The following is a 20124-nucleotide window of genomic DNA, read 5'->3' as shown; positions in this document are numbered from 1 at the left end:
TACTGATACTTGTACTTTTCAGCACCTAGGGAGAGTCTCCCTGGCTGCCTTGCTTTGTTCTCTTATGAGCAGGAGAGGATCTTTTGTAGCCCTACGGGTGTTTTTATATAACTAATGAAAGGATCTTTTCTCGGAAAAAAAAAAGAAGAAGCATGCTCATCTTTGACCCCGGCTCGAAAAACAAAAAAATCTAAAGAAGAAGATCCGTGACAATGCTGTGGGGGGACGGAGACTGAACGTCAAGTCTCCCAGAGGTACCTCCTATAGACTCCGGAGTGGTGTCCACATGTCTAAGTCCGTCGATGATGCGACCTGTCAGAACTGCCCTCCACTCGAAAAGTCTTGGGCTTTGTCTTGGACAGCGAGTAATCACAGTCCGTCCTGGTATGCAGCCTTCCAAGGAAGGCTGCAATCCTGTCCTCCATGAAGGACCACTCCTTCCTCGCTCTGCCATAGGGTACTCTTTCGGTCCAGCTGTCGCAATGGAGGTAGCTGTAAGACAGCGGTAGAGGTATCGCCAAGGAAACATGGAGGTAAATGTAGAGTAGTACCTCCATGCTGGAGGTCTCGATCTCTCCATCCTGATCCTTCTGTGACAGGACCAGCCAAGCTCTGTATGCGCCAAGGTCCAAAAATGTGTGACAATGTCAGTGAGGTGCAGGTCGTTCAGATGGTGAGAAAACTCGACCACCTGGCAGACGAAACGAACTCCTCGCTCCACTCCTGGTCCAGAGCCATGCTCAGGGGAAAGGAAAAGATCACTGTGCCGTTGGTTGGAGTGGCCAGTCAGGTGTGGTCAAAAATAACAGAGACACGGAGAAGTGCTGAGGTCTCGGCAAACTCACTCATTGCTCCACTCCCGGTCAAGAGCCATGCTTAGGGGAAAGGAAAAGATCCTTGTGCCACTCGTTGGAGTGGCTGGTCGGGAGTGGTGAAAAAATAAGTGTGTTTTGCTGGTAGCCTTCCTCTGAGAGTGGCCAGCCAGAGAGGAATAGCACCTCCCTCCCTGTTTTCTCTGTTTTACTCCCACCATGGGACTGGGCCCATTTGTAGCCATCTTTGGAGTTTTTTCAGTAACTAATAGAAGGATCATTTTCCGGGGGAAAAAAAACAACAGGGCTCCCTCAACAAAATACCTTCACTGTAGAGCCCCACATTCCACTCTCAAGAATAGTGAAGAGGTTCTCCATTAGCCTCGCAAGTCAATTGAATTCTTTAATTAGCTTCCCCAATGGCTTCGTCAACAGCAGCTACATTGCGAGTCTGAATGACTCACCTTCATATTCATATACTTCATTGTATATCTGGTTGTAAGAACACTTAAATGCACTAAATAAAATAGCACATGGGACGAAGAATGCAGGGACAAGTCCTCCTCAAGTTCATTCTGTTGGGGTAAAGGCATTATGCCCACCCTTATAGTGTGTACAAGCCCATAAGTTATAGTACATAGTACACTTAGTACTTTTAATGTACTAAGTGCACTATGTGTACTAGTGCAATATACATGTGTGATAGGGGAGTCACACACTCATCTTTATGAGTTGACTTATCCCCACAACTCTCTCTCCCTCTCTCTCTCTTGTTTCTCTGTGTATGTCTCCCACATGAACTCTAACCCTAACTCTCCCATTCAACTGGTATCAGAGCCAGTGCTGTCTTGATCCTCCCCCTTTGCCCTAGAGCTTGCCATTTTCCGGTGCAGCACACTCGGCTCGTATTCTTTGTGCATCTCTGCTGATGCACAAGCCTAAAGCACTACTGTACCTGCCAACCAGGCGCCTACAGCAGCAGCAACAGCAGCAACGCCCACCAGATAGCACAGTAAGAGGCGTTGGTCCAAGAAGCGTGTAGCGCTACCAGGTGCAGAGGCCGTGGTGGCATATCTGGGACGAGTAAGAAGCTCGGGCTGATACGCGATAGGAGCGCCATAGCCAACATCCAGGCAGAAGGCGAAGGCAATCTCCAGCGACTGGTGGCGTTGGGAGCAACGCGTGTAGCGCAAGCCACTGAAGGAGGCGGCGAAGGCTGCAACGCCTACGTGGTGGTGGTCCGCGTAAGTAGGCTAAGGCGACACGCCTACGTGGTGGAGGTCAGGCGCAGCCACAAGGCGCACAGCAGGTGGGCGGAAAGAGACGGGTACGGGCGTCCATCGCTTCGCTCCACGTCAGCCAGCGCTTCATAGCAGCCAGCCATCCGTACATCAGCTACAGCTACAGCAGCTTCATCACCCCCCTTCTGCAACAGCATCAGATTTTCTGCAACAGCATCAACACAAAGAAATTCAGCCTGCAAATCTCAGAGAAATTCAAAAATTAAGAGGTATTTGCCTTCAATTTTGGGAATTTCTTATCAATTCAATCAATTGAGCAGGTACAGGTGCCAAATTGCTCAATTTTTGAGCAAAATTGGCAAAATTGGGTGACATTGGTCACAATCAAGATCAATTTGCAGGAAATTGGATGTCAAAATTTGGGGCTTTTGATGTAATTGTGCAATTAAGCATTCATACATGCTGTATGATGTGAGAAATCGCACATTCGGGCAAATTGCAGTGCAAATCAAGGGGCTTTTGTGCCGATTGGATTGATTTGCATGCAGGCACTCGCAGTTGATGCTTTGGGCAATGTGTTGATGCCTGTCAAGCACTCAAATGTGCCTGTAAATCAAGGGGCTTTTATGTACTGGATGTATATGTGGCCAGGGGGAAGTATTGCGAAGACTCTGGATGCCTTCATGTGCGTCAATGTACCATGTATGATCAGCAATGATCTTAAATCAAGGGGCTTTTCAAGATTTTATGCTTGTTGAGCTTGGCAAAGCAGCAGGCAAGACTTTTATGCCTTGAATCCTCAGAAATCAGCTTGCAGTCAAGGGGCTTGTGCCCAATTTCTGTTCGGGACTGTTGTATGCAGTGTTCGGGACTGTAAAAGTCTGATTTTCACTCATTTGGACAGCCAGGAGAGCATTTATTGCTACTGTACCTGCTGGTACAGATTTGGCACAGCTTTGTGCAAGTTTTGGCATGGCTGTACACTGATTTGAGTGAGGAAAAGGTTCAATTTCAGCTGCTGTACTTGCTGGTGGTGAGCACTTAGTACTGCTGTACAGTACTTTGGAAAAGGAACATAGCACATTTAAGGTGCTGTCCTAAATCTGCAGCAACCAGATTTTGGTGATTTCATCACATACAGTGGGAGTAGAGTTGCATTTGTGCTTCCGCAGTGGGAGATAAAGCTTGGGAGAACAACTGTGAGCACTTTGTGTGCTTTTGGTGCAGTGTTTGCACATTTTGCAGGGAGTCAGGCATTGACAGGTTGCATATTGCTATGGCAACCACAGGTGAGAGCTCTTCATTGCTTCACATCAAGAAGCTTGAAGGCTCACATAACTATGATATTTGGCAAACCCAGTGCTATAATGTGTTGCTCCAGAAGAAGCAGCACAAGCCTATCAAAGAAAGGGGTGTCAAGCCCGCTTCTCTTACTGCTGAAGAGTGGGAAGGTATGGATGAGCTGGCAAGATCTACTATCATGTTGTCTGTGTCAGACTCTTTACTTTTCAGCATTCGTGAAGAGAAGACAGCTTGGGGAATGTGGCAGAGATTGCAGGACTTGTATGCCCAGCAAAGTGCCTCAAGCAAAGTGTATTAGTTGAAGAAACTCATAGGTCTTCAAATGAAGGAAGGGGCGTCTATGGCAGCCCATCTAAATGAGTTTAATGGTATTGTCAGCCAGGTTATTAATCAAAAGTTGGCAATGGACGATGAGTTCAAAGCCACTTTTCTCTTATGCACTTTGCCAGAGAGTTGGGACACATTCAGGACAGCCACTAGCAATTCGAATGCTATGCTGTCATATGCAGATGTTGAGGGTGCTCTTCTTCAAGAAGAGATGAAGAGGAAAAACAACTCTGTTGAAAAGTCCAATGCAATGAATGCACGTGGGAGATCCCAGCAAAGGGGTAAAAGCCAAGAACGGGGAAGGAGCAAGTCTTGCTCCAAAAAGGACTTGGAATGCCATTATTGTGGCAAGAAGGGACACATCAAAAAGCAATGCTACAAATGGAAAAATGATCAAAAGGAAAAGGGAAAAGGCAAAGACAAAGACAAAGATGAAGCCAAAGATGTAAAGCCAAAGGGCAAAAGTGGAGTCAAGATTGAAGAAATCAATGTGTCACATGCAGGTGACAGTGAGGATGAGGTCCTATTCACGTCTTCACTTGATGCCCATTCACTTCTTACAGGAGATGGTCATGGTATGCACTCATGGATCATTGATTCAGGTGCCTCCTTTCATGTCACAGGTTGCAGAGACTTGTTTGTCAGGTATACTGCTGGCAATGAAGGAGTAGTTTATTTGGGTGATAACCATGCATGCAAGATTCTTGGCAGAGGTGATGTGAGGCTTGTGTTTTCAGATGGCTCACAGCTTATGCTCCATGATGTCAGGCATGTGCCTGAGATCAAGAAGAACCTGCTTTCTACTGGACAGCTTGATGATGCTGATTATGTTACCACATTTGGTCGTGGAAAGTGGAAGATTAGTAAGGGCTCACTGGTTGTTGCCAGAGGCTCTAAGGTGGACACTCTTTACTTCATGCATGCAGGTGTTTGTCACCATGCTAATGTAAATGCAACCGAGCTGCCGGAAATCTCTATGTGGCATAGCCGGTTGGGACACATGAGTGTCAAAGGAATGGAGCAATTGTCTCGTTTGGGTTACTTGCCTTCTCTAAAGTTTTCAAGTTTTCAGTTTTGTGAGCATTGTATATATGGTAGGCAACTACAGTGCCCCCACAAGAAAGCTCTTGGACAGAAAGATGCTCAGTTAGAGCTTGTGCATACAGATGTATGTGAGATGCCTCAGCTTTCTTTGGGAGGGGCAAAATATTGTGTGTCTTTTATTGATGATGCCACACGCAAGGTGTGGGTTTATCCTCTTCGTTTGAAGAGTGATACATTCTCAGTGTTTCAGAAGTTTGTTGCTCATGTTGAGAATCAAACTGGCAAAACACTGAAGGCTTTGCATTCCGACAATGGTGGAGAGTATATGTCCAAACAGTTTCAGGACTTTTGTGATGCTAAAGGCATCAAGAGGGAGCTCTCTACTCCTTATGATCCTCCACAAAACGGGACAGCAGAGAGGATGAATAGGACCATTAAGGAGAAGGTCCGTTCTATGTTGTCACATGCTGCGTTACCTCATGGTTTTTGGGCTGAAGCTGTTATGACAGCCGTTCACCTTATAAACAGGTCACCTAACACGAGGCTTGGTGGGAAAGTGTCAGAAGAAGTATGGACAGGGAAGCCTCCGTCATACAAGCACTTGAGAGTGTTTGGTTGCCCTGCGTACGTGCACATACGCAGGGAAATGCGCACCAAACTTGATCCTAAGTCGCACAAATGCATATTCCTAGGATATGGTGACAGAGGTGAAATGGGGTATAGACTTTGGGATCCCGTGAATAGAAAGATTATACGCAGCAATGATGTCATTTTTTATGAAACATGCATGTATAAGGAGCCTGCAAGGCAACAGGAGCCTAGCAGAGTCATCTTTGATGATGGACATCATGGACAACAACCAAGGGCTGTAAATCAGCCATTACAGCAGCAAAACCAGCCCTTAAATGGTGCTGAAAATGGTCCAAATGGACAGCCAGAGATGGCAGAAGATATCCCTATGGATATACCACAGTTAGAGGAGATACCGGGCATGATTTTTCAACCTTATGGCATGGAACAGGAGCCACCAATAGGTGATATGCAGGCTGGACAGCAACCTGCAAATGATGGTCATTGGGTACGGAGGTCCACAAGACCCTCCAGAGCCCCTGACAGGTTTGTTCCAAGGGTTGACTACTTAATGCTTACTGACTGTGGGGAGCCCTCATGTTATAAGGAGGCTTTACAGAGGGCAGACAAGGCTCTTTGGCAGCGTGCCATGAAGTCAGAGATGGATTCTCTGCACAAAAATGGAACATGGAAGTTGGTGCATTTGCCTGCAGGCAAGAAGGTTTTGCCATGCAAGTGGGTATACAGGCTCAAAGTTTTGCAGAGGTTCAATATGGACGGGGGGAAGAAGACTAGTACTCCTTTGCCTCCATAAGTGAAACTCAGTGCTATGGACAGCCCACAGTCAGATAGTGGCAGGGCTGATAGGCAAGAAGGTTTTGCCATGCAAGTGGGTATACAGGCTCAAAGTTGCACCTGATGCAAAGCCAAGGTACAAAGCCAGGTTAGTGGCTAAGGGCTTCAAGCAGGAATATGGTGTGGACTTTGATGAGATCTTCTCTCCAGTGGTCAAAATGACCACACTTAGAGCTGTGTTAGCTTTGGTTGCACATGATGATCTGGACTTGATTCAGATGGATGTGAAGATTGCTTTTCTTCACGGTGATCTCCATGAGGAGATATATATGCAGCAGCCAGAGGGTTATGCAGTGAGTGGAAAGGAGATGCTTGTATGCAAGCTGAAAAAGAGTCTTTATGGGCTCAAACAGGCACCAAGGGAATGGTATCATAAATATGATACATTCATGAAATCCCAGAAATTCAGGAGAAGTGACATAGATCACTGCTTATACACCAAGAAAGCTTTGGATGGCAGTCTATTGATCCTCATCTTGTATGTTGATGATATGTTGATTGCCGGGAAATCTCGTAAAGAGATGGATGCCTTGAAGCAGAGGCTGCATCAAACCTTTGATATGAAGGATTTGGGTGATGCAAATCACATTTTGGGTATGCGGATACTTCGGGACAGAAATCAGCATGTGTTGTATTTGTCTCAGAAGGAATACATTGGCAAAGTTTTGCAGAGGTTCAATATGGACGGGGGGAAGTAGACTAGTACTCCTTTGCCTCCATATGTGAAACTCAGTGCTATGGACAGCCCACAGTCAGATAGTGGCAGGGCTGATATGGCCAAGATTCCGTATGCTTCAGCTTGTGGCAGTCTCATGTATGCCATGGTTGCTACTAGGCCGGACATTGCATTTGCAGTGGGAGTGGTTTCTAGATACATGGCCAACCCTGGCAAGAAGCATTGGGAAGCAGTGAAAGGTGTCATGAGATACCTGAAGGGCACACAGGATATGTGCATATGTTTTGGCAAACAGGATGCATTAGTGCATGGTTACACAGATTCGGATTATGCCGGTCATCCAGATAACCGGAAGTCTACTACCGGTTATGTGTTTACATTCACAGGAGGTGCTGTGTCATGGATATCCAGGATGCAGAAGTGCACAGCCTTACCTACTACAGAGGCCGAGTATATTGCAGCCACCACAGAGGCTTGCAAGGAGGCATTATGGCTATCTCGGTTAGTGGTTGATTTGGGCTATACAGGGGATATTCCATTGTTGCATTGTGATAGTCAGAGTGCCATCCAGTTGGCAAAGAACCCTGTCTTTCATGCAAAGACAAAGCATGTGGATGTGAAGTATCACTTCATCAGAGAGGTGATAGAGAACAAGCAAATTCAGCTTGTTAAGATTCATACGGATGACAACCCGGCTGATCTGTTGACAAAGAGTTTGCCTCCGGAGCGATTTGCTCATTGCAGACACTTGATGGGCATTGGATGAGGCCAGTTTCAGCCTTGATATGGCCTTGTATATTATCATGTACATGCTGATTTTTTCTTTTCCTTTACTTAAGGGCACCTTGTCTTTAAGTGGGAGGTTGTTGGGGTAAAGGCATTATGCCCACCCTTATAGTGTGTACAAGCCCATAAGTTATAGTACATAGTACACTTAGTACTTTTAATGTACTAAGTGCACTATGTGTACTAGTGCAATATACATGTGTGATAGGGGAGTCACACACTCATCTTTATGAGTTGACTTATCCCCACAACTCTCTCTCCCTCTCTCTCTCTTGTTTCTCTGTGTATGTCTCCCACATGAACTCTAACCCTAACTCTCCCATTCACATTCAATGAAGAAACTCTTTGGAGATTGCAAATCTCTCTTTGAGCCCTCAATGAGGGACCTCAGTGCTCACAATTGATCATTGAGCAAGGAGACCATGCGCTCAAGAGTTCTCTGGTAGCTGCCACTCTACGGTTCAAGAGGCTGAAACAAACAAGCGAACCCTGCACAATGGTGAAAAGTTTAACATAGACAGCAAATCTACCTTCGGCACAATCCCCCCAACAGCAGGTGGGGGACGCCAGGGCTCCGTTTGCCACTTCCCGAACAAAGTAGTGGTACGAGCTTCATTAGGACTTCCCTCCACTACATCCAAAGGATCATCTGTGCCTTGTTTGTTCACCAAACGGGGGTTCTTGACAATCTGCACAAAGCAATAGAATCAATAACAACGTGAATTGTTAACACAAACCCTGCGGTTTTAGAGAGAGAGAGAGAGAGAGAGAGAGAGAGAGAGAGAGAGAATGCTGAGATATATGAGAAGAGCTGGCCAATAGTTTGAAACTAATGCCTACCTTTGCAGGAGTCTCATGAGCCCTTACTTTGAGCCCTTCCCGGAGCCACCGTTCTGCTGTATGCAAGTTTTGCACACATGTACGGGGGAACACAGGCTGCCCCGAGCAGTAACCCAGAATCGGACCCCTTGGGTGCAGTGCTTGGTATTTAGTAAGCCATCTCTCCAAAATATACAAGTGATGGTTCTTGTAAGCCTGGTACAATGCGTATGAATGTTGAGCAGCTTGAAGCTTTAATCAAGTACTGAGCCTCAAGGGCATCCTACCAATCCCAACAAGCTGTTTAACCTTCCAACCCCCAAGAAATAATAAAAGCTGTAGCCAATACCTGCTGATTCTTAGGGAGTGGCTCTGTATACGCTCGTATATCCAGCTCCATGTCTTCCAAAGAGCCACGGTCATTTACCTGTAAATGCTGTGAGGAGGAGGATCTTACTTTGGATAAGCTACCGGTAACCTTAGTACCACTTGTTCCTATCATGTCCTCTGAAAGGGTCTCTTTCTCTTGCTCAGTATCCACCATCATAGATGCTGATGAACTCTTAACACTCTCCTTGAGAGGGGAACCCGAGGTTGCAGCAGCTTCTAGCTCCTTCAGAGGAGCAAGAGTAACACTCCACCAGTCAGGACCAACTCGTAAAGGAGCTACAGCTGACCACAATGTAACATAACTGCAAGAAGGCAAATTGGTAGCAGAAGTTCAAATCACTTGAATTGCAGAAGCAGCCATGTTGTACGCAGCAACCAAAGAAATCATTCAACAGATCATTGCTTACCGACGGGTGACATCTTTCACTCCATTCCCAGCAAAAGCCAGAACATAGCGGAGCGGAACCTTGCAGGAACGTGCGGCAGCCTCCACCATTCCAGCACCATCCAAAAGGCCTCTTCCAGCATCAACATGCACCCACCTCCCACCATCCTTTCCTCCACAGTAGACTTCAGCCCAGTGGAGCAAAGGTCCCATTTTGCGTGACCACACTGCACCCCCACTTGTAGTAGAGCTAGTAGTATTACCATCTTTGACTTTTCGTTTCTCTTGGCTAACAGAAAATCTAGTCCCTTTAAAAGGTATGCCATCATCCTCGTTTTCTACATTTAGAGAAGGCTTCTCCCTTTCTGAGATGTTTGGTTTACAATTGGCACCAGCAGTTGCAGCAATGGCCATTGCTAACTGTAGCTCAAACTCTAAATCACCTTTTTTCTTCACCTTTGTTACCATTTTATGCTTCTCAGAGGCATCAGATGGAGCATCTGGGCTGTCATTGCTTGTTTCTTTATTGTGAATTGTTTCTTTATTGTGAATTGTTAAGTCTTTCCTCATAATGCTATCCCCAGCTTTGAGTTTCTTATATTTCTCTGCTTGATTACAACTCGGGGAATCTGAATCTTCTAGAACCTTCTGTTTTCCATTTCCAGAATGTTCTCTTGCCATCCCTCCTTCAAGGCAAAGGTCGGATGATGATACAGCCTGTCGAGGCCTCACATTTGTAGATGCAGTAGCCAAGGATTGGGGAGCACATCGAGCAAGCAGCTGTCCCAAGCTTAACGCGAACTTTTGGCTCAGGTACTGCTGTGAGAAAACATCCTCTGCACCAGCTGCCATGCCACTTCTTGATGCATCCCAATCTGCAGAAGCCTCAAGACAAGAAGCATCTGGTTTGAGGGGAACCACATCCAAAACTGATACATACCTGATTGTAAAACTCTTAATCAGCTCCCAAAAAGACTTTTTAATTTAGAAAAAAATCCCAACACCCACCCGCCCCCCAAAAAAAAAATCCCATTCTGTTCCCTGACCTAGCCACCCCCAACATACAATTATTATACCATGTATACATGATGCTAAAAAATACAAGAGCAGCTTGTAGACAGCCAAAAATCATGCAGCTTAGCTTCTGTATTGGCTTACCGAGCAGTGAAACCAAAAGCTCGAAGAAGACAAACAAACAATGCAGCAACCTGCATACAACATGTCTAATGATGAGGCGATTCTTGAGGCCTAGACTTTATGGCCACAAGCAAAAGCTTTCATAACAAATGTATCATTACAGTGTGCATCTGCAAAAGTGATCAAATGTTATCTCAAATTGGGAGCCCTTACCTCTTCACTTGATCCTGCTTGCCTATGCAGGGCGTTAAAGAGACAAGAAGTTAGATCCTCTTTAGAAGAGTTGTGAGCAGAAAAGGAAGTATACTCCTTATCTGAACAAATACGAAATGTTGTTTGAAACTGCAAGGCAAAAGGGGCATACTATCAACAATATATATTGTGTGCATATGCATAGGGTACAAAAATCTCAGGCATGCCCTTTGGATAAAATCATTTTCAGATAGCAGGTCAGGTCTTCTTGATGTCCGAGTCACAGCATATCTAGTTGTGTGACATCCCATTGGCGTGCCATGTCAGCACCATAATGTCATGTGTAGGCAAAATCAAGTGGCTCTAGTGCAAGGCCAAAAGTTTAACCTTTAGGATAGAGTCAAGTAGAAAATGAAGTGGAAAGTGACCTCATTTTCTTGCTCCATCAAACGGACACCATCTCCGTTCATAGCTACTATCGCCAGACATCACTCAAGCACTGTATGAGAAACAATGTGCATCATGGAAGATATCACAATCAAATGAAAGGGCTTGGAGAGAAGATCGCTTTTGCAGTACAAAAGGAAGTAAAAGCACAAGCAAAAATAAAAAGACATTTGGAAAACAGAGGCCAAGATTTCTGTAAAAAGAGCTTAAAGTTCATTCAAATTCCAATGCGAGTTCTCGGCATTGGTTGATGCCGGAGGTTGGAAATGAGCTTCCCTAACAGTGTTCTGCATTCAAATTCCAATGCCGAGTTCTCTCTCGGCATTGGTTGATGCCGGAGGTTGGAAATGAGCTTCCCTAACAGTGTACTGCATATTTCTGGACCAGTTCTGAGCAGTTTTGACCTGAATTGACTGGAATTCACCAGGGTTGACCAAAGCACTGACCAATCCGCTCAGGTTGCATTGACCAAAGTTTGACTCCCGTTGACCAACTTTGGACTGAGCCTCTATCAGTCTTATATCAATGTTTGACTATCATGAACTTGCTTTTTAGAGTTATTTTTTGTGGAAACATGAAAAAGCAGGTCAGCAAGAACTATATATATGTTGCTTCAGGTTGTTTTATGAAGGAAAGAGGATTTAAAAACATGCTTCTGAGAAGGAAATGTAACACCCTCTCCAAGTTACACATCCAAATTTGCTTTTATTGGTTGATTTGTGATGTGACCAGATATTAGTGCAGGTTGATGCAACCTGCGGGATTAAAAAATATCCCCCCAAGGGGAGAAGGAAGGGGGAGTAGACAACCCAGTTCTTCTAGAACCATAATTTAATCACACACAAACTCACACATGCACATATATAAATTGATGCATAGCAGGCTTGGATGCACCATTGTGTGGTTAAATTCTTCTTTTTTTTCATTTTAGAATTGAATAATTTGATCTCTAGCAAGGCATGGTCTTTACAGCTAAGCTAGTTGTCACGTGCATCATGAACCTAGATGCAGAGGGCATACTACAACTTGAGTGCAAGGCCCTAACACCAAACACCAAATATTTTGTGAGCCTTTGTCCAAGACGAATCACAAATGTACTGCCAAGGGGTAGTCTAGGTCATTAGCATCATGCACGTCCCACACGTCAGTGTTGTGCCCATCCCGCACACCATTGTAACTCTCTTGTATGATGTAATGCATCGAGTCATCCCGCGCACTATTACGTCACTGGTAGGGTGCCCGTCGTCAGGCCATAAGTCAAACGTGTCATCCTAGTGTGTGCAAATCCATGTAAATGGTACTAGAAAAACCAACCATTTGGGAGACATGGTTAAAATCCATGTTTGGCGGTAGCCCGTCAGCCACCTTTTTTTTTTCCGAGAAAAGATCCTTTCATTAGTTATATAAAAACCGCCCGTAGGGCTACAAAAGATCCTCTCCTGCTCATAAGAAAACAGAGCAGAGAACAAAGCAAGGCAGCCAGGGAGACTCTCCCTAGGTGCTGGAAAGTACAAGTATCAGTACAAAGAACTGAGGGACTATATCATACAATAGGAGGGGGAAAAACCAAACAGGTGACCTGTAGTGCCAACGGGGGAACCCCGCGTGTAGGGTATAGAAGGGGCCGCTGCGCCAAGTGGTGTGAAAGGCCTGGCGCCGCAAGATCACCTCATCCGAGTCGCCCCGGATGCGGTCATACTGTCCTCGCAGGGTGTGGATCAACTCCTGCCAAATCCCCCGAACAGTCTCTGCTGGTGGCTCCAGTCTCCCCTCAAAGGCCCTGCAACACCGGGCCCTCTAAGTGAACCAGATGGTGAAGCTGCTGAGGAGCTCCCATCGTAGATCCCTCTCCTGTGTCTAGCCGGCGGACGAGAAATCCGGTGAAGGAACAAGGCGAGGCTGGCCCCTAATGAATCTGATGGCCTGGCTGTCCTGCTCCGTCTCATAGCCCATAGCAGGCCCAGACGAAGTCGACCAAGCAACGGCACCCCACGTATACATACCCTCTCGAGAGAGGGGGGCCAGAATGCGCAGCATCCGCAGCCAAATCTGCTGCGCCTGAGGGCAGTCCCATAGGCAATGTCTCTGTGTCTCCATAGGGTGGCCGCATCGCACGCAGGCCGCTGGAAGACCGCTGTAAACAAGCCAGGTGCCAACTGCAGAGCCCCTGTGGTTGGGCGACCAGCCACTGGAAAGTCAAGATCCTGCGTGCCTGTCGACTAGCCCAAAGCCTGGTCCAAAAATCCTCCAGGAACGCCTGTGAGAGTCCCTATAGCTGCCAGTGCCCCGATGCAGCTGCAGAGACCATCCTCCTCGCCGTCAAAATACGTCGCCCCAACCGAACAGTATACTGGAAAAAGGTGATCTCGGTGGCCTCAAGGGATGCATAAGGATCATGCCACTCGTACTCGCCAGGGTCCCACTGGAGCCGGGCCAAGGGACGCGCTGCATATGCCCAAATGCGCCAATCAGAGTCCACATCTGCAGGGTCTGGGTCAATATGCCACTTTCGAGAAGCAGCGGCCACTACCCGTATCCTCTGAAAGATGCACTCTGCAACCAAAGGCGACTCCACCTCCACTCTCTCAAGTCTGCCCTCATCCTGGATCTCATAGTAGAGGCATCTGCCATCCTCAGTGCAAGCTCTGACAGCAATCAGGATCTCCAACTGTGTAAAGGCTCCCATCCACCGTGGGGAGCCCATTAGCCACCTATTTCGGGGGTAGTGGGGGGGCTGACCAAGTACAAGCATTCAACAACCTTTTTGTACCATATTAAATACAAGAAAATCTGACACTAACTCTCTCTCTCATGTTTAAATCTGCATCTTGTTCTTAATCAGGCTTAGGGCTGTGGATCAGTACAGCAAGGCTTTCATGCATGCAATAGGGGGCGGGTCCCCTTCAGAGGGTATTTGGGACCCAATACTGTTGTACTCCTAGGATGATTACCACTCCAGCCATATGCTGTTGTACTCACTGTCACTTTTGTACTCCCCCATATTCATGTATTCATGTATCCATGTACTCATGTACCCCCCATTTTGACTAGTAGCATTAGCTTCCCAATCTCCCTACAGTGTATCAGATGTCACATGGTTGTAACTTTGGTCTCATAGGTCACTTTGGCCTTTTGAAGACGTTAATATAACATTTCATTTCATCTCTCTCTCTCTCTCTCTCTCTCTCTCTCTCTCTCTCTCTCTCTCTGCACTCTTACCTTCTCCACATTGTGCTATTCATCGTCAAGAACCAAGGGCTGAAATTGTTTAATCCTCGACCGTAAGCTTCTGCATGTTACAGCTTGTTGACATCTCCTAGCTTGAGTTTAGGGTTGAGGGCTGCCTCTGGCAGTTGTAACAACACATAGCACTTGCAAGAATATAAGATGAAGGCCAAGGACTGAATCACATCGTGAGAGAGGGGGGAGGAAGCTGGCCGACTGGTGAATATGCAGGCTTGGCCCCTACATGACTTCTATTGAGTTCTTGAGAATGATAAATGAAGGAATGACTTGATGTAATCTGCTGAATGATGAATGATGCTTACATATATGCTGAGAGGAGCTGGTCGGCCAGTTTAGGCTGCAGTCAGCCTGCTGCTGCACAAATAATTCATGAAATATTTCCCTGAAATGCTGCGCTTATCTTCAATGCTGCCCAAACCTGCTGCTGCCATGCATGTTGTCACCTGGCCACCTGCCTACTTGGATCCCTGCTGGCCGCCGACTGTGTTCTGATGGCTACCTACAGGACTCTCAAGCCCTCCAATGCTTATGATGATGATGATGATGATGATGATGATGACGATGATGCTACTGCAGATGATACTGATGCTAATATTGATGCTGATGGTAATGATTCTACTACTAATAATGCTCTAAATGCTGTCCTATTCAGGGATTCTACTGTTCATGCTGAGGATTAGCCATGGCACGGGCGTGCACGTGACACCCCCACCACAGATGGTGTATTTGCTTCATTGAATGAGTAGATTGACAGACTTCTGGCTGCAAATATCCCGGACTGACTTGACTTGGATTTTCATCCCTTGGTTCAGATTGCTTTCAAATGAATCCCTTGATCTACACCTTCCACCTTGCTTTGCCCCTTCACTTGGCTTGCCCTAAGCCCTTGGACTTTCAGCACTTGCAGATTATGAGATGATTTAGGTTTGTTGCCTCCCATCGCTTATATATGGCCTCAACTTGCTAGTCAGCATCCTCACAAAGCTGTCAGCCTGTTCCATCAGCCCACGACTAGCAAAATAGGCAATAAATGATAAGCACTTGTAGTATATGAGCCTTTTGAGGCTGGCCGGCAGCCCTTCTACTGGCCAACAGCCCTCTTGCTAGCCGACATGGCCCCATAGGGTCATCCCAATGCTATCGCAAGTGCCTAGGTGTCTCTTGGACAATACTTCCATGGCTGTCCCTAAGACAGATTCCTACAAAGTCCATCTTCTGACCTACCTTAGTGCCCGTGCATCCAACTAGAAGCCTAATAAATGCTTGGTGTACACCTCTACATCATTCCATTGGGTGACACACTTGCAGGACATGCACTGACTGTTGGGTATTTGGAGTCTCAAGTGTGTGAAAGAGCCCTTGAATGTGTTTTTAAGACTCACTTACGTGAGTAAGTGTGTAAGAGTGTGTGAACCACCTCTTGTAGTATTGTGTGTGTATGTGATAAGCGATGATGTCATGGGCACTTGCCATGTGTCATTGCCCCAATGTGTGGTGTGTCAAAAGATAAGGCTCTAAAAGCCTATAAAAGCATTGTACTCTTTGAAGCTAAAATATCATCAATCAAAGGAACGTTGAGTCCTCCAATCACTGTCCCCCTCTCCTTTCAGTTTGTTACATCTCTCGCTCTCGCTCTCGCTCTACTACACACACCACCATGGATTTTCTTGATCCACCATGGCCTCACCTTGGTGTGCAACTCTACCATAAAAGACACCATGGTATCAAAGCTTGTTGTTCGTAGCCTAAAGCGCCGCCGCCATTACCGTCAGTTTTTTCAGGGGGCGCTAGACCCAAGTGCACCACCTCAAACCCAGCCCATCGGCGGCAGTGCCATCTTTGCCACCTATTTTGGGCGGTGCGACTACTCAGGGAACCACCACCACCAGCCATTCTGTCACCATTTGGCCACCCAAATGGTTCTCCAATGTCTTGTGCCCATGTGTGGCTAGTTTGTGGATTCGAGTGTTTGGAATCCAAGTTGATGTCATCATTTGGCCGCCCAAGTGGTCTTCCCCTATTTCGTGCCAAGGTAAGCGAAGCCAGAGAGTCTCGTGTGGCCAGTACTAAATCTTGGACTTGCGTCACCTACGGGCAGCTAGGCCTCATTACTGTGGCCATAACGTGAAACCCACTGTCAGGGATCCCAGTTTAGGCTTCCCACTGATTCCTAAGCCAGTTCCGTGCTCAAGAAAACCTGCTATTTACAAGTTCCAAGAACGGGAGATATATAATGGATATGCACACATGTCTGCCTCCTTGAAACTATTTTCGCATGACTTGTTTTTGTGTGATTGCCTGCTATGATGTGTCTAGTTCACGAACAGGGGAGCCACCTGTGCATCGTGCGAATGTCCTATACTCTGCCCTGGTTTGTAGCATGTGAATAGGTGGTAAGTATTAATCTAGACCTTTATTCTTTATTGTAAAGGTTTCATAACATTTACCGTTCACATTCATTAAAGTTGGGCACTAGACACTGGCCAGTGCCCGGGGCCCAATAGACCTTTGTGTGGGCAACCCCGAACTTGTGGGAACCCTTAACCTTGTAAATAAGGACAGATTCTTCTTCCAAGAGAAGGGAGCTAAGGTCATTAAAATCCAGTTGACTTCTTGTGACCTGGCACCTCAAAGCCCAAGAAACCACATCATACTTGTCACGTAGGCTGTAATGCCTTGACCGACGGCAGACCGGATGGCCATATCCGGGGTTCAGTGGGAGAGGACGCCCATGCGGAGTCATGGGCGGCCAGGCTAGTGTGGACGGCAGGCCACACACTATATAGCCTGGGGGATGAGGGGCAATCCTCATTCTTCCTCTACGGCTGGGTGGTGAGCCAGAGGCCGTCCCCTCTCGTGGTAACGCCCGTAGCGGCGTTACGGATATCTAACAATACTCCAGTGGAAGCTTTGTGAGGATAGGTGCAACCAACTGAGTAGAGGACAAGGCAGCACCCATAGCCAGTTAACTGGTCATGGCTAATCTTTGCCATCATAAGCAACAACTACATAGAACTACCAGCAGGAAACACCAAACTGTAGGGTTGCCCTTGCAGAGTAATTGCCCTCATCTAGGAATCTCGAGCATAGAGATCCTCCAACTTGGACCAAACTTGATGTGCACTGACAAGAGTTTGCACAGCCGGTGAGACCTCCTACGTAATGGTCCGCACAAGCACTAAGTGCACCTTCGAATCACGATGCTCCTAGTCTTGTAATTCGGCAAGAAATTCATCCCCTTGAACCGGGATCCAACGCCTCGAGTTTTGAGGATGCTCCATTTTCTTGTCATTGCCTTGAACAATCTCCCACAAACCCTTATAAATGAGCCAAATCCGCATATTTAGCTTCCAATGGGCAGAGTTGGTTCCATTAAACTTGTCCTCCTTGTTCGTAAGGGGGGGGAGCCATATCCACAGCAACAAAGTACGCCGCAAAAACCCCTCTGTAAACTAGGGTAGATAAGGGGCTGGACAGCTACAAAACAATCCACCAAAATGCACCGAAAAGACCCAACGGAAGGGAGGGGAAGCCAAGGAAGAAGCAGGACTGTCGAGGCCGCTTCTCGTCGTTGCCTGAAATCGTGCTCGAGAGTGTCCACCACCAATGCCAATTCTCCATTTTCAACATTCCCGCGTTGTGAGAGGGCAAGTCAGGTGCTAGTACGGACACACCACTGTCGTGTGTGGGCCCGGAACACCAAGCACGCATTTGCTTCTCTCCAATGAGTGAGCAGAATCCTTGAAAGTCTTCCCCAATGGAATTCTTCCCTGACAAACATTGTTTGGTATTTGTATTTATTTCTTTGTTTATGGCAAATCTGGCTATCATAGCCCGTGGAACGTTGTATATATAAAATACTCCAATAATACACTTGGTATCGAGAGGGGGTGGGGCCGGGATCCGGCCCCGATGTGGTGTGCATGTGCAATTTTTAGTTTTCAGCTTTGTTAAGTTTTGTGCTGTGTCTAATTCATTAAATGTTTAATTGATTGTTATTTATGAGACAGTGCCCAAAACGTGCTCACACCCAATGGAGTGAATTACCTTGGTATCTCGGTTGTTTCCCTCTCCTCAACGGGAAAATAATCTTGTGGGCTTGGGCACCACCTAAATAGTACACTTGACATCATGGACAGCCAAACAAGGCGTGAAGAAGTGCCCAACTCTAGAGGGAACTCTAGCGCTACTCATGCTTAAGATGCATGTCACTAGGTTTTGGAGCATGAAGTGCAGTTCTGGCCAGTGTTGGACTAAGGGAAGGACATCGAAGGACCTTTCGACTGCATAGGATGCTGTCGGCTGCATGGAGAACAGGCGGATCAGCGTTTATGATATTTATGTCAAGTCGGCTAGCCGACTAGCAGTCAGCCAGCACTCTATTTGTCCAAGAGGCCTATATAAAGACATAGTTGCTCATTGTGTTTTTCATTCACTCCCTTATGGAGTGGGTCCAGCATTTAGGACTGTTTTGTTTGTTTCCACCTTTTCATGGACGGCAGCCGATGGCTGCAGATTTAGAGGTACCTTTTTGTACCATATGAATATACTGAATTTCCAGCTATCTCTCTTTCTCTCTACTCTCCCTTCTGTCTGCGTTTTTGCATCAGCATGTTCTAAGTAGTGTTTAGGGCTGAAAGAAGCATCTCAGAGCTTCCGCGTGTTACATTGGTATCAGTGCATCAGGCTCGGGCAACGGTCCCAAGGGAGGATGATCCTCCAAGGGGTGGAGTGAGAGTGCCAGACTCAGTTCTCATGAATGAAGACCAAGATGGTGTTCAGAGACAGGGCAGGAACAGATTGGGGGCTGGATGGAACACATGCATAGATCTTATTCAGAGTCAGAGTGGAAGGGGTGGAGTGAGAGTGCCAGACTCAGTTCTCACGAATGAAGACCAAGACGGTGTTCAGAGACAGGGCAGGAACGGATTGGGGACTGGATGGAACACATGCATAGATCTTATTAAGAGTCAAAGTGGTTTTGGAGACCGGGCCGGGTTTTCAATGAAAAGAGTTGCCAAAGATGGATGGGATGACAGAGGGACTCCGGGAACATAATGGGATGATGACAGTCATCCAAGAGTAGGTTGGAATCCCATCATCAAGTTTAGCAGAGGGGAATGTCATGTGCAAGATTTGCCATGGACATTCTCTGAGGCTAGACCTGAAGGGCAACAGATAAAGAAAGGAACTCAAGAATCAGTTAGAACAAGGTTTTGGAGCATGAAGTGCAATTTTGGCCAATGTTGGACTAAGAGAAGGACATGGAAGTACCTTTTTGTACCATATGAATATACTGAATTTCCAGCTCTCTCTCTCTCTCTCTCTCTACTCTCCCTTCTGTCTGCGTTTTTGCCTCAGCATGTTCTAAGTAGTGTTTAGGGCTGAAAGACGCATCTCAGAGCTTCCGCATGTTACACTGCATCCCATAGCAGGTATGTTGCAGGCACTCATGAATCTCATATAGTTTTTGTGGGAGTGGCAAAGAGACGGTACAAGATGAGGAGGCCAATGCATTGAGGGCTGAACTTGATCGTGTGAAGAGGCAATTGTATGCAAACTGTAACTTGGTTGAGCACAATGCTAATCAATACACTAAGATTTGATGGACGCTTGCTCAAATACAAGAAGTAATTTGCTGAATTGACAAGAGACACACAATGAGCCGGAACGGCCGACCCCTCCCTAAAATAAAGTATATTGATCTCGGGAAAATCAAATACATAGTGTCATGGGCATTTCTGACCAGATTTCCATACCAATGCATATGAATACAGTATTGCAAACAAGTAGTTGTCGATGTAGACTTGCAATCCACACGACTTGATTGGTTGGAGGCCTCTACCGTGATCAAAGAATCAAGCAATTTGTAAGGTAAAGTGTGAATTTTGATCT

At 46.5% G+C, this 20124-nt stretch overlaps 1 protein-coding gene across 3 annotated transcripts in view; it reads right to left on the bottom strand.

Annotated features, from left to right (window-relative positions):
* Window positions 1-20124, bottom strand: part of RAD4 (DNA repair protein Rad4 family) — an 88551-nt gene that overhangs the window by 32902 nt on the left and 35525 nt on the right. For all 3 annotated transcript variants that reach the window (XM_086806286.1, XM_086806284.1, XM_086806285.1), the window contains exons 7-12: window positions 10558-10686; window positions 10366-10415; window positions 9230-10147; window positions 8782-9124; window positions 8454-8648; window positions 8144-8302 (exon numbers count right to left, since the gene is read on the bottom strand). In XM_086806286.1, coding sequence (XP_086662412.1) covers window positions 8144-8302; window positions 8454-8648; window positions 8782-9124; window positions 9230-10147; window positions 10366-10415; window positions 10558-10686 — 1794 coding nt within the window. The remainder of the gene's footprint in view (window positions 1-8143; window positions 8303-8453; window positions 8649-8781; window positions 9125-9229; window positions 10148-10365; window positions 10416-10557; window positions 10687-20124) is intronic.

The sequence above is a fragment of the Cibotium barometz genome, chromosome 12 (genome assembly GCF_041138505.1).
Source record: "Cibotium barometz isolate CiBa-2024 chromosome 12, ASM4113850v1, whole genome shotgun sequence".
In the NCBI taxonomy this organism is placed as follows: domain Eukaryota; kingdom Viridiplantae; phylum Streptophyta; class Polypodiopsida; order Cyatheales; family Cibotiaceae; genus Cibotium; species Cibotium barometz.
The sequence above is the reverse complement of the archived record's forward strand: the minus strand, read 5'-3'. Positions and strand labels throughout refer to the sequence as shown.